This window comes from Populus nigra, chromosome 5 (assembly GCF_951802175.1).
Source record: "Populus nigra chromosome 5, ddPopNigr1.1, whole genome shotgun sequence".
Lineage (NCBI taxonomy): Eukaryota > Viridiplantae > Streptophyta > Magnoliopsida > Malpighiales > Salicaceae > Populus > Populus nigra.
This window is the reverse complement of record NC_084856.1, coordinates 10,144,510-10,162,684: the sequence shown is the minus strand read 5'-3', so window position 1 is coordinate 10,162,684 and position 18,175 is coordinate 10,144,510. Positions and strand designations below refer to the sequence as shown.

General features: G+C 33.4%; 1 protein-coding gene across 2 annotated transcripts; it reads right to left on the bottom strand.

Moving 5' to 3' along the window:
• Nucleotides 1-9,192: 9,192 nt before the first annotated feature.
• On the bottom strand, nucleotides 9,193-17,778 carry LOC133695140 (kinesin-like protein KIN-4C). Of its 2 annotated transcripts, XM_062116981.1 has the most exons (28): nucleotides 17,560-17,778; nucleotides 17,323-17,472; nucleotides 17,038-17,184; nucleotides 16,803-16,955; nucleotides 16,465-16,718; nucleotides 16,016-16,194; nucleotides 15,739-15,863; nucleotides 15,392-15,428; nucleotides 15,206-15,297; nucleotides 15,002-15,118; nucleotides 14,815-14,928; nucleotides 14,649-14,732; nucleotides 14,356-14,563; nucleotides 13,852-13,952; nucleotides 13,405-13,503; nucleotides 13,203-13,316; nucleotides 13,021-13,137; nucleotides 12,851-12,931; nucleotides 12,476-12,547; nucleotides 12,311-12,401; nucleotides 12,199-12,230; nucleotides 11,989-12,074; nucleotides 11,676-11,747; nucleotides 11,338-11,565; nucleotides 11,081-11,225; nucleotides 10,680-10,754; nucleotides 10,030-10,572; nucleotides 9,193-9,864 (listed from the first exon to the last, which is right to left on the bottom strand). In XM_062116981.1, exons 2-28 carry the CDS (start codon nucleotides 17,431-17,433, stop codon nucleotides 9,499-9,501), a joined length of 3,843 nt encoding a protein of 1,280 aa, XP_061972965.1. In that variant the 5' UTR covers nucleotides 17,434-17,472; nucleotides 17,560-17,778; the 3' UTR covers nucleotides 9,193-9,498. The 2 variants fall into 2 exon arrangements, with proteins under 2 accessions (XP_061972965.1, XP_061972964.1); XM_062116980.1 differs by having other exon boundaries at nucleotides 17,323-17,778.
• Nucleotides 17,779-18,175: the final 397 nt, after the last annotated feature.

Genomic DNA, 18,175 nt, shown 5'->3' with positions numbered 1-18,175 from the left:
TGACTGAAGATAGGCTTATGTCCTTTGGTCTCATTCAGGTTCCACGACGTCTATTATGTGGGGATGATTGTGAGGATATTGACCACTTGTTTTTTTATTGCACTTTCTCCTGCCGTATCTGGTATGATCTTTATTCCATATGCTTCATCCCATTTAGAAGTCAATCATGAAACAACACCATCTCATGGGCTCTCTAATTAGGGTGTATTTGTGATTATCAGATTGATGTCAGCCACAACAGTTTACTATATTTGAAGGGAGAGGAATGCTCGACTTTATGAAGAGACTCCTCATAACTCTACTGCGATTTATATGGATATTGTTAACTGTATTGTATCTAAAGTTAATTTCCTTCATAATATGGCCAATACGGATACTAATAGAAGACTTTATATTGCTTGGAGATTTTCTGATGGTGTCTATTGCTCAAATTGAGTCTTCTTCTGTTTTTGAGGGCATGTTTTATTAGACTTTATTTGGGGTATAGTTTTTTTATTTTGTTGTTTTGGGGTAAGCGGGGTCTGTCCACTTTCTTGTTCTTAGTGGCATTTTATCCCTTTGTATTTTTCTTTTTTTTTTGTTATATACTTACCGTATCCTAAAAGACTTAAAGGAACACTAAAAAAACAAAAATAACAGAAGTGTGACATAATGAAACAGCACCCAAATATGTTGGATGTGTTGAAAATATATTGCAAGAAATGAAAACAACAGAAAGAAAGCAAATTTTAAAAGTTGACGCAAAACAGACTTGTTTACGACGAGTTAGTCTGAAACTGGAACCTAAAGTGAATGATATCCAATTGAGCTAAAATTTTAGATATAGTGTGCGATATCAACCCAAATAGAAAGAATATGAATTTTGAACAATTTATGATAAGGTTTTATATACTGACGCAAAAACGGTAATAATCAGACCTGATTAGACCCGAAATTAAAAACCAAAACAAACAATATCCAATTAACCCCAAACTTAATATATGATGTGATTAGGGAACCATTAATAAGCGTATCAAATTTGAGCTAATTCTGAGTTGATTTGTTCCAATTTTCCCTTGTTTAGTTCTCTGCGGCAAAAACCAATAAATGTCTCTTTGAACGATTTTTTTTTTTATGTTACTGATATATTTTGGATAGTAACCAAACAAAATAACTAGTTTTTTGTTTTTTGATATGCTGCAAAATCAAGGAGAAGAAGAAATTGGACACTAACGAATTTTTGCAGAAACAACAAGAAACGAAAATTTCAGAAGGATATAACCTGATTAATCAAGCCAAGCTCTGATACCAAATGATGCGAACCTCGTGATCACATGGTCATGCAACCCACACCCAAAGACACCAATTCCCGAAAAGCCAAGTAAATCAGGTTTGATAGGAGTATGACACAAAGATAACTTGTACCTAGGCACCAGCACTATTGGAAACGGAAACCCCCACCCAACGAATATTAATTCGCGAACGAGAAGTATAAGGATGACACCACGAAGACGGTTGTTCTTTGATAAGTTGTTTTTCAGTTCTTTAGAGAACCATGGAAGGGAGATTATCTCACTAACACACACACACAAAGTGCGGCAAACAAAAAGTTTTATTAATCTGAATTGTCTAACCTTACATGTCTGGTTATGCCCTTATTTATAGTGACTCCAAACTAAAATAAACCCTAATAGACCCCTTATGTGGACTTATATGATGCCCACTTACAATTAAACCCAAATAATATAAATAAACCCTAAACTAAGAAGAAAATAATAATAACAATAATAAATCCGAATTTAATATCCTAAATATAATAGGATCAAATTTGTTGCCCTTTAGAAGTCTCATATAAGCTAGGAGAATCAAATCTGAAGGTATAATTAATTCTAAAATCTTCTTTTCTTTTTTTGTAGCTAGGATGAATAAGGAATCCTTGTAAGAAAAGGATTCTAAAACATTTATGAATCCTTGCCACACTTGGAAACTATGTTGCAGCCCATTAAAGATCCTTGTAGAAATAGGAGATTCCCAAAATAAGCTGCCACATCCTTTTAGGAAAAGAATCCTAGCCAAATAAGAAGTCTACAAGTCAAAAGGAAGTAAATAACCAAATTCGTACAGTCTCTGTTGACCCGTGTTTCGATGCCTTCCTAAACTTCGATTGACTTGACATTTTAACCCAAGGTAGGAAAACATGTCAAGAGACTCCATGTAAAATTTCAACCCGATCCAATGGTCGATTAAGAGTTATGACTGTTGTCGTAAAACTAGATAATTACACATTTTATATCAAAATCCAAATTTGACCTTTCCTGGATTGTATCAGTGTCTCCTTTAACTTCTTGGCCCTTGACCTTATGATTGGCTTAATTGGCACCTCTAGTGGATCCTTTGTGTGGTGGGCTTCTTTATCTCATCCTCTTTCTCCTTAAAATGGTTCAACTCCTTAATCTTGAATTGTCATTGATTCTCTCAAGGATTTAAAATGGTTCAACTCCTTACGGATGCAACTTTTATTTTTGATGGGCTAGAAACCTCTTCTTGTAAATATGCACCCAAACCTCTCCTTACGCACATCACCTAGTTGAAAGACAACCTGTTTACACCTCTTATTTGTTTTGGATACATAAACATGATTTTTCTTCTCTATTTGTTGTTGTACACTCTCATAGAGTGCTTTCACAACTTGTGCTTTACTATTACTATCTAAACTAAACTTTTCATCAATAAGCAAAAGAATTAAATCCATAAAAGTTAAAGTCACAAACAATCTCAAATGATGAGAAATCAATAATATAATGCACACTACGATTATAAGCAAACTCAATGAATGATAAGAAATCTTCCTAACTTTTCAAGTTCTTTTGTATGACAGTACATAAAAGTGTGGTTAAGGTCCTATTAACTACTTTAGTTTGTTCATCTATTTGGGGATGACATGTAGTAAAAAATAACAATTTAATTCCAAATTTTCCCTACAATACCTTCCAAAAATAGTTAAGAAACTTAACATCTCTATTTAAAACTATACTCCTAGGGACCCATAAGGACCCCATGAAGTTGTACTATCTTTCTAAGAATAAAAAAGTTATATTAGTTGTATCATTGATTTTTTGACATGCTATGAAATGCATCATCTTTGAAAACATATCAACAAATACAAATATTAAATCTTTACCCTTTTTTTACCTAGACAAACCAAATACAAAGTTTATGGAAATATCTACCAATGGTTTATTAGGCACAGGCAAAGAAGTATTTAAATCATGTAGTTGGAATTTAGACTTTTCTTTCCCATATGTAATGCATACGTCATCTTTGAAAACATATCAACAAATACAAATATTGAATCTTTACCTTTTTTTTACCTAGGCAAACCAAATACAAAGTTTATGGAAATATCTACCAATGGTTTATTAGGCACAGGCAAAGAAGTATATAAATCATGTAGTTGGAATTTAGACTTTTCTTTCCCATATGTAATGCATATATCACATATGCGTTGCATATTTTTTTTCATTTTAGACCAATAAAAATATTCATGCAACACATCCAAAGTATTAGCAACACCAAAATGGCCCATTAAAGCACCCTCATGTGTTTCACATATAAGCAATTCATGCATAGAACTCAATGGCACATACAAATGAATTTGAGCAAATATTGATCAAATCTATAAATTTGCCAAAAGACGAATATCACATGCATTAAAAACATTAGCAAAACCACCATCATTCACATACAATTCCTTTACATATTTAAAGTAGATAAAAGAACATATTTTCATGACAACGCATTAGCCACTATGTTTTTTTTTTTTGTCTTGCTTGTATTTGATCACATACAAAAAAGCCTCAATAAACTCCATCTATTTAGCATGTCATTGATTCAATTTACCCCATCCTTTCAGGTGTTTTAAAGACTCATAATAAGAATGAATGATGAATTCCTTAGGCCAAATATAGTGCTACCACGTATCCAACATCCTCACCAATTGATATGCATCATGATTCTAACATGGAAGAGGCTAATTCTAATGTGTATGGGCATTCAGATGGTCCAATAGCGAGAGTTCAGGCAAAACAACTATAAAGTGCCTTAACAAGTCAGATTAGTGCGATTGAAGTTCAATGAGTTTGGAGGCTTGTTAACTAAATGAAAATCATTCAAATTTGTTTGTTTGTTTTCAAATAAGACTTGGGTCATGATTTGGGAGTTTAAAGAGTTTGGGTTTATTGTCAGCCCATGGGCCAATATGTGTTCGAATTTTCATCACCTTATTGCATTGGAAAATAAGCCTATTATATATTCAAAATATCATCTTTCCAGATTGTCCAACCATGCATGTATTGGAGTTATGGGTGAGAAGTTATGGTTGTTTTAATTTTTATGTCTATATATGAGTTTTAATTTTCTAAACAAAGTAATTTATTTGGGTCTTAATTATATCATTTGGGTATTTCTAACACTTGGAGGGTTGTTCCAAGTATATAATGATGTTTCAAACCAAGTATTAAAAACTTTTGTAAATAATATAAAACTTTTCAACTTCTCATTTAGAAAGATTTCTTCCTTGTTCTTCCATTTTCAAAATTAGTTGAAGAACAAATCAGACTTATCACTTTTAATCACAAAGAATGTGGTGTCTTTATCTTAATTGGAATTCTTTTGTGACGTTTCCAACTAATCAAAGAGTTTCATTCAAAATTCATGTAATTTTTAGCCTAAACACCATAAGAAAAACTATATAACCAAACATACCTTCCTTCATCTTCATATCAGATTGCTAGTTTGTTTAGACTAAGAACCCAAGGCATATCATTCAAGCTTAAAAGGGAAACAAGGTGGTGGTTATGTCAATGTAGCTAACACTATTCTTGTTAAGAAATTAATTTAAGTATTGTAAAGCATCATAAACATTATAAATTGCAATGGTTGGATGAATATAGTGAAGTAAAAGTAACCAAGAAAGTCTTAATTTTCTTTTTTATTTAGAGATATATTGATGAGGTGTGGAAACATTAAAAAAACAACTAGATTTTTATGCAAGAGAGGGTAAGACTAAATCTGTTTTTCATGTTAACAAGCCAATAGTTGTACTTGTATATAAGAAGATTTATTTAATGCTAACAATCTCGATTTTATTGTTCCTAATATGATTGTTTCCCTATCGGAGGAATTTGATGATATCTTTCTCAAAAATATTTCAAGCAGTTTATCATCATTGAGAGATATAAAACATCAAATAAATCTTGTACTTAGAATTATAATTTCTAACCAAATAACCTATCAAAGTAATCCTTAAGGGAAAAAAAAAAAACTTTAAAAACAAGTGAAAAAGTTAATGATTGAAAAGTACATTCATGAGAATTTGAGTCCATATGTTATTTTAATTTTAATCATGCTTAAAAATTATAGAACTTAAAATATTTATGTTAATTATCTGTTATCAATAATATAATGATAAAGCATAAATATCTTACCCAAGGCTTAATCAAACCACGATAGAAAAAGGCATTTATGCCCATAAATTGGATAACTTCAATTAGTGATATCAATCAACTTAAATGCCCGTAAATTGGATAACTTCAATCAACTGCCAGCGTTTAGAACATGAAATAAACATCATATCAGTTCTATCAATTCATGGACTAAAAAGGTGTTATCCACCAGAGGTATGTACTGACAGTCACCATGATATCATTGGGCTAGCAGGAATCCTCCCATGAGAATAAATCTATGCGCAAGTGCCATCTCAAACATATCACTTCACATGCACATCAAAACACATTCTATAGAGCACCTCATCATATACAGATCAGCATGTTCACAGAGACGCACGAACACACAATTCAGTCATACCCATCATCAGTACCTGGATTCCTGCATTGTTGCCTGTTCTCCAAGCTTCTGTAACTTCTGGATATCATCTTTTCCAACACTACCACCAAGGGAAATGGGCGATGAAATATTAGCTGCCGCTTTGTCCTTCAGTTCCTCAATCTCCCTCTGCCGATTCGTTAAATAAATAAAAATCAGCCCTTTCCATCCAAGAAAAATACTGCTAAAATCACAGCCAATCCTTTCCAACTTCCCTTTTTTTATTATTTGTTTTCCTACAATTTATCAGGAGCCAAACACACTTAAATTAAATAAATAAATATGTTCAAAATCGACAAATAAAAAGTAAGTAGCACTAGTATTTGAAACAGAAAGGTTGTCTTAAGCATAGTTATTAAATCCGGACCAGTCCGAGATTGGTTGACCCGGTAGTTCGACAGATCCAAGTAAGGTGAAAAACCGGCAAGAGCAAAAAAAGGTAAAACCCGGTTGACCCACCGGGTCGACCCGTGACCCGAGCAACCATGCAAAACCTAGTAAAAACTTTATTTTTTTCAAATGTGTTTTCTCTTCTAACCAAATACCCCTCTTTTTTATATTTTTTTTAATTTGTTATTAACTCTTTTTAAAGCTTACTATATAATACTAGAAAAATATTTTATTTTTTCAATATAAGATTTGAAGTCTTTTAGTATAGTCTATATTCATAAAAAAAAAAATTATTTTTTTAATGTGAGATTTAAAATCATTTAATATATATATATTTTATGTTCACATGAAAAAAATTATATTTTTTTAATATGAAATAAAAAAAATTTTGATTTAAATACTTCAACGTGAGATAATATAGTATCTTTTAATATAGAAAAAAAAACCTTTTGAAATAATTTTTTAAAATTTATTATTTATAATATGTATAGCATATATTCGTATTAATTATTTTTTAATTTTTTTATATAAAATATTAAAATTTTAAATATTTTTTTATTTTTTAAAATTAATTTAAATTAGCCCAAATTAATTCATATAACTTAAAATTCAGTTTTTTAACCGGATTAGCTCTCAAATCAGGTTTGAGCTTCGTTTTCTTTCTCCAATCGTGAACTCTGTTCTCGTAATCCAGGTTCTGTTGTGGTTGGTTATCGTCGTCTTTAGACGGTGGAGAGGAATTGGCGTGTTGCTTGATCGCTTCGATCCGCGATTTCCCTTCTTCGTTTTAAGTGCCGATTATTGGATTGAATCGATGTAATCGGATCTCTTCCTCACCGACTCATTTTCAAGTGAAGCTGTGAAAGAATTTTTTTCTTCTTTTTATTTGAATTTGGTTTGGTTTCCCTCTTCCGTTTTTTGAGTACAGCACTCTCACTCACTCTCACTAATCACACTATACCCGACTTTCAAAATACTTTTTACCACCATGGGTTATTTTTACCGTTGCAAACCAATTATTTACTCTCGTTTCCAAAAGGATGGACTTTTCAGTTATTTGCATTATTACGAGGCCGGCCTATTTTTTAAAAATTTTAAAATATTTTATTTATTTAAAATAAAAAAGTTATATTTCAAATTATTTTGATATGTTAATATCAAAATTAATTTTAAAAAAAATTATTTTAATATATTTTTAAACAAAAAAACATTTTAAACCGTCATCATTACTATAATTTTAAAAACACTAAAAGGATTTGGTAAGTCAAAGTTTTAATTAGGTTTCAAATAAATAAAATTTGAACTTGTAATTAACTTAATAAGACCTAAATAATCTTGTGTAACTTAAGTGAAACATAATTTTTTTTAATAAATCAAAAAATTAAAAAAAATTAATTTATGAATACTTAACTTCACATATTTTTTTATAGCCTATATCTATATGAATTAGCTATGTATAGCTTGCATTCATATAAATTGTTTCTTAATTTTTCGACGTGAAAATATCTATATATATATTAAAACATTAAACATTATTATTTTTAATTTTTCAATAGACCCAGGTTAACTTGTGTGACTTGAGACACGGGCCCTTGACTACGGGCCCTTGACTAAATCAACTTCTAAATCAGGTTTAATAACTATAATTATTTGAAATCATCAAAGTATATTTATTACATAGGATTATGTAAAAATCCCTTGAACCCAAAATAAATAAATAAAATTTATATATGTTTAGAGTTGTATGAAACATGAGAACTTTTTATGGATTTATGAAAATACATACATTGAATAAAAAACCTAAGAAACAAAATTAGGATTCTTGATATTATGTACCGAATTTCGAATGATTTAGATTAAAAGATCTTTTAGAATTAAATCCGTTTAAAACAAACAAACAAATAAATTTAAAACATAATCAGAAAACTCCTTTGCTTTTCAAAACATAAAAGAATAAAAAACCAACAATGAGGTGTCAAAAATATCAAAATGCTTTTCAAAAATTATAACAAATAGTTGTTGGTTTTGCTTTTTCAACGAAGAAAAGCGTCCAAACAAACAAATTTTATATTTTTATTTTTGAAAATTTGAAAACAGAAACAGGTGCCATAATTTTTATAATTTTTATAATCTGCCAAAGATTTTGTCCATTTAGTTGAATTTCATGGTTTAAAATTCAACGAGCATCATCAAATATTTAAAAAGAAAAGATGTATGATTGTAGTACAATATTTTTTACAGCATCATAGCATGCATATTCGTCGAGGTCAAGTCGAGTTCGGGACCTAAAAAATCGAATGAAAGAAGACATAAACAAGTAAATTCATAGCATAACCGTCGAGGTCAAGTCAAGTTCGAGATCTAAAAGATCAAATGAAAAAAGACATAGACAAGTAAATCCCTTGAATTCCCAGTATTTTGGAATTCATCATGATATTATGCATGGATCAGATATATCATGGCGAATTCTTTAAAAAAATTTGTGGAAGACACAATAGAATCTGATAAGTAAAATTTTGAGTAAGTGTTTACATAACTTTCTTCTATTCAAAAAAATAATTCATTAAAATAATAAATTACTATTGATATCGACACGACACGACTGAGATGATCAAATATTCGAAAGTTCCTTTATTCAATCCTTTTCATGGTGCGGCATACTTTTTAAAAATGGTAAAAGAAAGGAAGTTGACTGATGCTACTCCGTCTTCAGCCTAGCCCACAACCCAAGGTCTAGTCCCTGGAGTGGTTTGGCAGGAAAAAAGAGCAGCTTTGCAAATTCAATTACCTCAATTTTCAATTGAAAATGCGAAAGAATTCACCATTGGTAGCAAATGATTATCTGTTAAGCAGGGCAAATCTTATTTAAATAAAAAAATACGGTTGACGGTGTCTTGATCACCTATTTGTTTTTTTTTAAATTAAATTTCATGCTTACTATTCAATGGGCCACAGAATCCATCCGTATCAATATCAATAGAGTTCGTACAAAACAATTAGGAATCTAGCACCACATTGGAGAGACAGATATGACGAAGTCCTAATCTAACTGTATTGTTTGATTTCTAGAAAGAAATCAACTACACAATCTTCCTGCACAACCGAGCAAACAGTCGAGTACCAACTGATCATACTCAGAGTTACATCTCCAACTCCATTTTCCCAAACAAATCCAGCCAAAAAAAGAAAATAAGCATAATGGTTAGTAATGGCTCTTTGATGGAGGTAATGGAATACAAGCTGAAGTTAGCGGCCATAGTTCTCTTTCTCATCAGATTTTCTTTTCGGGCGGGCGGGGCTGCTTCTTGTAGGAAGCACAACAGCCTCCTTATTTACTGATTCTTCTGCTTGATCAGCATTCCTCTCTCTCAAAAGGATGCCACCATTTGGTGCAGCTGATCGCATAGCCCTCGGCAGCTTCAGAGGAATTTCTGCCTCAATTACACTACTATCTGCTTCACTTACACCATTTGGTGCAGCTGATCCCACGGCCTTTTGGGGGGCGGCTTCAGTGTTTTCTGATTTTGTGCTGGGTGGGGGAACAGGAACAAGCTGAATTACTGATTTCCGCCATTTCTTTCTCTGGTTTGCCTTTGGTGCATTGGATTTGGCCTGAAGGTTATATGAATTAAAACTCATTAGAGAAAAAAGACAAAAACCTGAGTTAATCAAGATTGAGACTTGATCATGAACTTGACCTAAAAAGAAAAGGCAATTTGCATCAATGTATTTGCAGAACTAAGAATCACTACTTGATTTACTCCAAAACGAACATACCACTGTATTGCCTATGTCTGATAGAGGCTTCCTTCTAACCACACTATCGTCATTTGTTTCCACAGGCTTCTCAACTAGGGCACTTTGTAGCAGCATTGCACCCTGAGAAACAAGGACCTGATTCTTCTCTGTTTCATTAGATCCAAGTGTCGAATCATTTATCTCGATAGCTCCTCTATTAGAACATTTATTTGGCATACAGCCACATGATATCCCACAAAAACCCCCAGATGCTCGGCATTGGCACTTGGATGTCTTGCATAAAGAGTATTTACTACAAGCACAACATGCTTGAACAGTAGTTGCTGCCTCACCAGAACAATCTGATTTGCAGTTTTCTTGATCATGGATATCTCCTGTACTTGAACGGCTTTTGGTTTTGGAATTTCTTTTCTTTCCTCGCCGTTTCCCTGACATTACCCATTCATCATCTGTCGCCTCTTTCTCTGATTGTACCCATTCATCATCTGTCATATTATTATCTGAATGTTCTGATTCAGATGTATCCATATCATCCAATATGATGGGGGTGCTCTGTTGCACCTGAATAAACAAAAACAAACAAATAAAAAGGTTTATGAGGTTTGGGAATAGCTAACAATTCATTTATAAGACAATCCAGTAATACAAGCTTATATCTGTAAATGTACCTGTCTATGCATGTCACGCTTATATTCTTCAGAACCGGCCTCACTTTTGATGGAGTATTTTTTCAAGGCTGAACTCTGTTAATTAAAATCATTCAATATTCAACAAATTGAGAATGTCAGTTCAACAAATAGAAGTAGGAAGCTGGAAGACAATTTTGAAGTTAGAAACATTTAGCAAATTTCTAAAATCCAAAGTGCTAGATTCAAACAAGATACAATGGATAACGTAAACCACAACAATATTTGATGACCTGCAATTGTCTTCAACTTACACTACATATGAATGCATACTAAAGACAGTAAGTAAGCAAAGCTGATATTGAGAAATTTAATCCACTTTTCTAGTTGAATCTGTCTTTGTGCAACTCTAAACCAGGTTAAAAGAAAAGGTAATAACTAACCTCTGACTTCACTTGATGAATAAGTTCTGTCTTCTGGATTTCAAGATGCCTCGCTAGACTACGAAGTTTCACCACTTTTTCCTTCAGATCTCTTATTTCCGTATCCTTTTCTCTACAGGCAACTTCTTTATCTCGCAACAAGCACCTAGAAAAGTAGGAAAATTTCAGATAAATCTATTGCAGACAACATGTAACACCAAGGTGAAAAGAAACTAGCCAGTCCAAATAATTGACTTCTCTGGTAAAAAAACATTTACCTAGTGGAGGATGCTATATTGAACAGATAATTCATCACATTTTTTGCATCAGCAAGTGACCGAACATGATTCCAACGTCCCCTTCCACTAAAGCCCCGTTCACGCTCTTCTGCTTCAGACAATTGTGATGCCATGGAAACCAATGTGCTAGAAGAAGCAGCAAGCATGTTTTCAAGAGCAAAAATCCTCGAATTTCTAGCTCCAGGAGACATTGTTGGGGGGCAAATACTGCATTATTAAAGCAAAGAATCTAATTGTTAGCTGCCTGAAAATGATTATATTAACACAAGGTCATAAGGGGCCATTAAGGAAAGTCAAGAAGGAAAAAAAGGAATCACCTTGAATTAGTTTGTTTTAGTATCTCTCCTTCTTCCTTTAACTTTGCCATTTCATTGGCCATTCTAGCTCTCCTGAAATAGCAAGAAGATTACTTGAATTAGCTATTGTCGAAACGGCATTAAAAGACAGTCTCAAAGATTCCTTTCATTTAGATAATGCATAGAAAAATAATCAAGGTAACAAATCAAGTACATCCTCTAACTACATGCTGATGAAGATACAGATATTTTTCACAGAAAATAAATAAACGGAACAGCATTTGAAGATTTTTACAAACTATGCATGAAGTCAAGATGCAAAATCACTACTCACACTTGCATTTGATGCTCGTACTCAGAACGTACTTCATGTACCCGTAATGTGACTTCAAGTTCATGCTCAATTGCCTGCATTAGGGCCTTCACGTTGAATATAGATTGTTAGAACCAAATCTTAGAAAAACAACTAAACAACTAACCAAAGCGTATTTATTTATGTACATTCAAAATGCATAATTCTTTGTCTCAAGACTAACAGTAGTACCTGAACTCCAGGGCCATTGCCATTTCCAACACCTGTATAGGATAGAAAATTTTCAACAAAATATTATATATAGAAAACAAAAAAGAAGGCAGGAAGTAGTAAATCTACCAACCGAAAGTTTCACGTGACATCTTTCTTGATTCTAAAAGCTCTTTTAGCCTTTTTGTAGCCATGGCAGCTTCTTCTGTCTTTCTTTGTAGGACCTGTTTTGAAATACCAAAACTGAGTATAACACTTGTGTAAATTAGATATAGCTTTCTGAGTGCACAGCAATTACCATTTTCTGCCTCTGATTCAAAGCTAACAACTTGTGCATCTCGTACTCATTTCTCCTACCCTCTTTCTTAAGCTGGAAATGAATAAAAAATGCATTCCAAAGAGAATCAGTTTTCACAACATCAATAATCTACGTAGGCATGCAAGCAATCATCAAGGATCTATATAAATACAATTTCCTTTAACAATAACATTTCCTAGGAAAAGAAAATAAAAGGATGTCTAATAGTTATAAAGGAAAATCTTTTTGTATAGTTGCCTTTTTACACCTTCGATAAATACAATCCCCTTTTATAAGAAAATGATTTTATCTAAAGCTTTTTTAAGATCATACATTAAACATTTATAGGACAGACAATATCTTTCTTTATTGTACCTGAAGAACTTCCTTTTCCCTTGATGCCTTCCATAACCTGAATTGCTCACACTCTTGTTTGATCTTATGTTGAAGTTGAACCTGGAAACAAATAGGTGCATGGATATTGTAACTCAAAGAACTGACTTAACATAAACTAAAAACAAACCTTCTGTCTATCACAGTCGCACCTTTTGAGTCTTAATTCTCTGAATCTCCTCATTTAGTCGTCTTGCAGCCTCATCACTCTTTTGTTTTTGTCTCAATAATTGAGCTTGAGCATCTTGTTTCTTCTTCAACTCCACAACCTGCAAAGCAGAATATGAAACCAAGAATAATTGCAATTGACAGGTATAGGTCTGTGCCAACTCACCTGTGCCTCAAGTACTGTCAACTTTTGAAGATAGTCTTCCTTTAATTTTTTAGCACCGTCATCAGAAGTAGATGATATATTGGCAAGATTGTATCTCAATTCCTCAATCTCTTTCTGTGCATTGACAACAAAGATGGAGATAGGTATACAAGCATGACCCTGAAGCACTTGAAACATAGCATGTGAACATATAAGCACTGACCTGCAAAAGCCTCTTTTCTTGTTCTAAGTCCTGAACTTTTTTATCATAATGTTGCTTAAGAACTGAAGTATCCACACTTGTAAAACGCTTCATTTCAGCCTTCAAAAATTTAAAGAAAAAAAAATGAAGGACAATGGTCAAAATGCCAACAAATTTTATAATAAAAATAAGAAACTGCTGCTCCTAGACAGTCAAAACATCACATGCACTACTGTTCCTACATTTAATTTAAACCAGAACTAGCATGGGTTTAACGTTTCTATGAGGTTGATCATTAATGATACTTTTGCAGTCCAAAATCTTCTTCCATCTCATGAATTGACAGCTCCTTTATTGAGCAGAAAACAGCAGTAGCCACAAAATTATTTAGCTGTACATCTAATGACAACACAAGAATGAAAAGGAACGCTTATACTAAAAATTAGGAGTTGAGCTGGCTGGTTTTACCTCCTTTTGTTCTAGTTTTCTGTCCAATTCTTTCAGCTCCCTGTCCAATTTTTCTTGCAGAGAAGAATGCTCTTGCTCTTTTTCCTCATCTTCAACTTCATCTACATTTGAATCAAAAGAAAATATTTTCAACAATTAGATATATAGCTACATCTCATACGTGAAATAAAATGCAAAGTTGACTGCCAAAACCAGAAACGACAAATAAAAGGATGTTGAGCATCAACAGTTATCAAAGGCATAAATTCACTGATCAATGATGTTGTGTGACCTACCCATAAAGCTGCCAGACAAAAAAGGGCATGGTTTTGGCGCAAATGAGACCAGCATTGTCAACATTTAAAATCAGATATTCATCAACCAAACAACAATTTTACCAAGTTATTCGAAGGGAGTGTCTTCATTTCATGAAGCAGGAAAATGGAGAAAAGGCTTTTTCAAGAATATAAAATAAGAAAACTAACAAATGCACTACAAAATGAGTTAAAGTTTCTTATACGTTACCTGAAATGTCAGCTGCTTTAGTGTCAGAATTGGATGAAAGCTCATTTAGAGATTGGAGTAAAGCATCTTTTGAGCGGAACCTCTCATCATCCGAATCGAGATAATCAACAAATTGATTACGCTTTGAGGTGGACAAGTTTTTCAAATGCAACAACTCTCCTTCTAACTCTTGAATTTTTGACACATACATTTTGACCAATTCATAATCCTGAAAGTGCTTTTAAAACTGTGTCAGGGAAAGATTTTTATATGTCAAAAGTGACAATAATCTGCAACAATCAATTCACCCAAACCTGATTTATACTGGAGTCAATCTCATCCCAGGATTTACCATTTCGAGCTGATTCAATTTGCATTATCAATTTGTCCTTTTCAACCTGAATTATTGACTCAATTGTAATCAAAGAAAAAAAAATCACAAAGAGCATAATAATTACAGAAACACGAAAACTTAATAACCTGAGCATCAACAGCACGTTGATTCAAGTGTTCACAAGTGAGTCGTCTCTCTTGAAGTTCCCGTTGTAATTCAGCATTACTCACTTCAAGCAATGACACTTTGTGTTTGAGAATCTAAGAAAACACATCATTAAATAACAGAATTTAAAAGATAAGGAGCAGATGGTGGTATTTATCAAAACCGTACCTGAAGCTCGTCGAATGGAATGGTTGCATCACCACGATAAAATAATAGTTCAGTCTGTAATTGCTCAATTTGGCCTCTCATTTGCTGCATTTGAGCAGCCATCGGATCACGATTGACCTAAGAACAAGGTAGAAAAATGCTGTGCATGAAAAGATAGCCATAACAAAACAAAGCACAACAAACAAGTGAAGAAGGAAAACTTACCACTGCTTTGTTCTGAATATTACGAGCACGATTTGCATACTTCAATGTATTCAAGGTCTCCTCCGCATTTGTGTCAGCAGGGCTAACACATGCTATAATAAATACGACAAACTGTTGAAGGCAGAAATCTAAAATGCAAAAATAAACTCTAAGCATTGTGATACATAAAGGTGATAAATGACATACCAATCATCACTGTTTTGCTGTTTCCTCCCAAAGAATCCTAGAAATTCAAATTCCAACGACAGTAATAAGAAAGCTTCTATCAAGAGTAGATGTCATACTTTAAACTAAAAGTAATCACAATGTAGAGCATCCATTCACCACAATCAATGAAATATCCCTCTTGAAAAATTGAAAGCCATCCATCATATACCACTTTTGTTTATGTTTATGTTTATGTGCTTTTTCAGAAATAAATGATTCATCCACATGATTCAGAAATCATTTGGATCATGAAATAGTTACAAGTTTTTGTGTAAGGATTAGAGGCTTAATTAAAACTAACAAGATGGCAAAGGAAAGGAAGGCACCTGTAACAAGCGTGTCAACTTGCTATCGCGATAAGGAACATGGCCCCCTTCTTTCTTTTTTTTCTCATCCCCCAGTGCACTTATCACATTTCCAAGGGCCAGCAAACCCTTATTAATATGGATGCCTAAAACATGGAAAACTCGTAAAATTGTAACAGGATAAACAAAATAAAACAAACATTGCAAGCTACAATAGCACGAATCATGCCCATTGAATCATATTAGGAATTATTAAATTTAAAGGCTCTCGCATTATAACGAAAAACATTGGAGCTACCTTCTTTGAAACGCATGCCATCTGCACCTGTTCTTTTCGCACGTTCTGATCCAGCAAGGTCAACCAAATGAAGTTTTGCACATAATATGTCATCACCGATATCATCATTATTTACTCCAATTGGACACGAAGAAATTTTCTTTTGCTCCATGGTAATTGTAAATATAGCATGCGAGCGACTGGGAAATAATGAAACACGTGTTTTACATTGTGAATTTTAGATGAGAAAATTCATAAAGAAAAGGGAAAATTAGCTAACAATTGCATTAAAAATGTTCAGTTGTTTAGTTGGATTGGACAAAATGAAATATTCAAGTGAAAAAGGAGAGAGAGAGTCAGCAGATGCTTATTCATCAACCAATTTCAAACCATGAGTTCTTTGAAACCAACATTATGTCAGAACAAACACAAAAACCAAGTTAGAGTAAGTGACATGGTGAAATCCACACCTAGATTGACTGTTCATGTTAGTACTGCCAGTTGCACGAGATAAAGACCCTCGTGACAAATAAGATGCCATCTCCTCTTTATTTCTAACTTCTGCTTCAGTAACACCAGCAAGTGTGATCCCTCCATTTGCTGTTTCTCTGATCTGAATTGGAACTCTAGAAGGCACTGCAGGCTTTGCCGCATTCACCCATTCACCTTTAGAGAAAGCTGCCGAATTGGGGTCGAGCAAATCGAACACCTCTTCCTTAAATATCTGTTCATTTTAGCATCAGAAAATAAGCACATGGTTCTACAACAAGTATTCAAAGAATTATCGCATTGAAGTATATAATTTTACCTCGATGAATGAAACCCGTATCAAAAACTCTGACGATTCATTAGCAGCCTCCACTCTCTTAAATATATTATCCATTACTTTTGGTATAATTCCACTATTACTTCCTTCTCCAGAGTAATTGGTCCCCATTGTATATGTTTTCCCCGAACCAGTCTAATTTTTAACAAACATGTTAAGAATCATACACATAATACACAGACTGTAACAAACAAGAAGAAATACATCGAAGTTAAACCTGGCCATAGGCAAGGACGGTGGCATTGTAGCCATTTAAAAGTGCCTCAACCAGTGGAGCAACGCAATCATTGAAAATCTCTGAAGAAGGTGACGCGGTACTCCCGTATACATAATCATAAGTGAACGAATGCGAGCCGATTTGAACCTGATTCATCATCATCATCATCCGAACAATGAATTTGACAAAATAATTTAATAACCTTTTTCTTGTCAATTTATATTTATAAATGAAACCTAAATGTAAAGAAATTAAAACTGAAAGAGAGAAAGGCTGATTCAATACCTGCGGCTCTCCAGGAACAACAGTGATGATGTCTGTACAACCAATGAGAAGCTCTGGTGTGATCAACGGCCGAATATTAACGGCAACTCTCACGCACTCCGAACTCTCCATCCCTTGTTTTTTTTTCAAAATCGATCCAGGTAGAAAAACCTAAAATAGATCCAAATTTGAAAACCTAAGTCAGATTAAAATACAAAAATAAGAGAAAGTGAGAGACAGATTTAAATCAACGCTAACGTTTCCGGTAACGCATTAATTGACGAAACAGGGATCTGAGATCTGTGAGCTGCCTGAGGGAGATGAATTTTTTAAATTTGATTTTTCTGAGAAAGGAGACAGTGAATTTGAATTTTTTTGGGGTTGTTGAGGCTTAGATAATTAGAGAGAAAGACATGGGAGGAAGGACGGGAGAAGAGGGGGAGGTGGGTTTTTTGAAATGGTGTTGGGGAACGGAATTGATTAAAATTATTGAAGTGGAATTAAGGGAAAGGCGCTTCTAGTCCGAATTCAAATGTTTGGTGGGGTCAGTCACGTGAGGGAGATGTGGTGAGTGACAACGGGACAATGCGGTCTTTCGACTTGGATTTCAAAGCATCTGATCCGGACAGCCTGATCCCTCCCTAATTGGGTGCTAAATAATTGGATTAGTTTGGGGGGTATCCGTGGGTTATTTCTGCTTTGTGATTTTCCCTCTTTTTTTCCTTTTTTTTTTCTCTTAGGATCACTTGTATAAATCGCTCCAATATAAATCGAAGCTAATATTTTTCTATAAAAAAAGCATCCTTGTTTTAATATCAACTCAAAATTAAAAACGTAGAACTAAGAATAACTTTCTTTTTAAAAGAATGAGAGA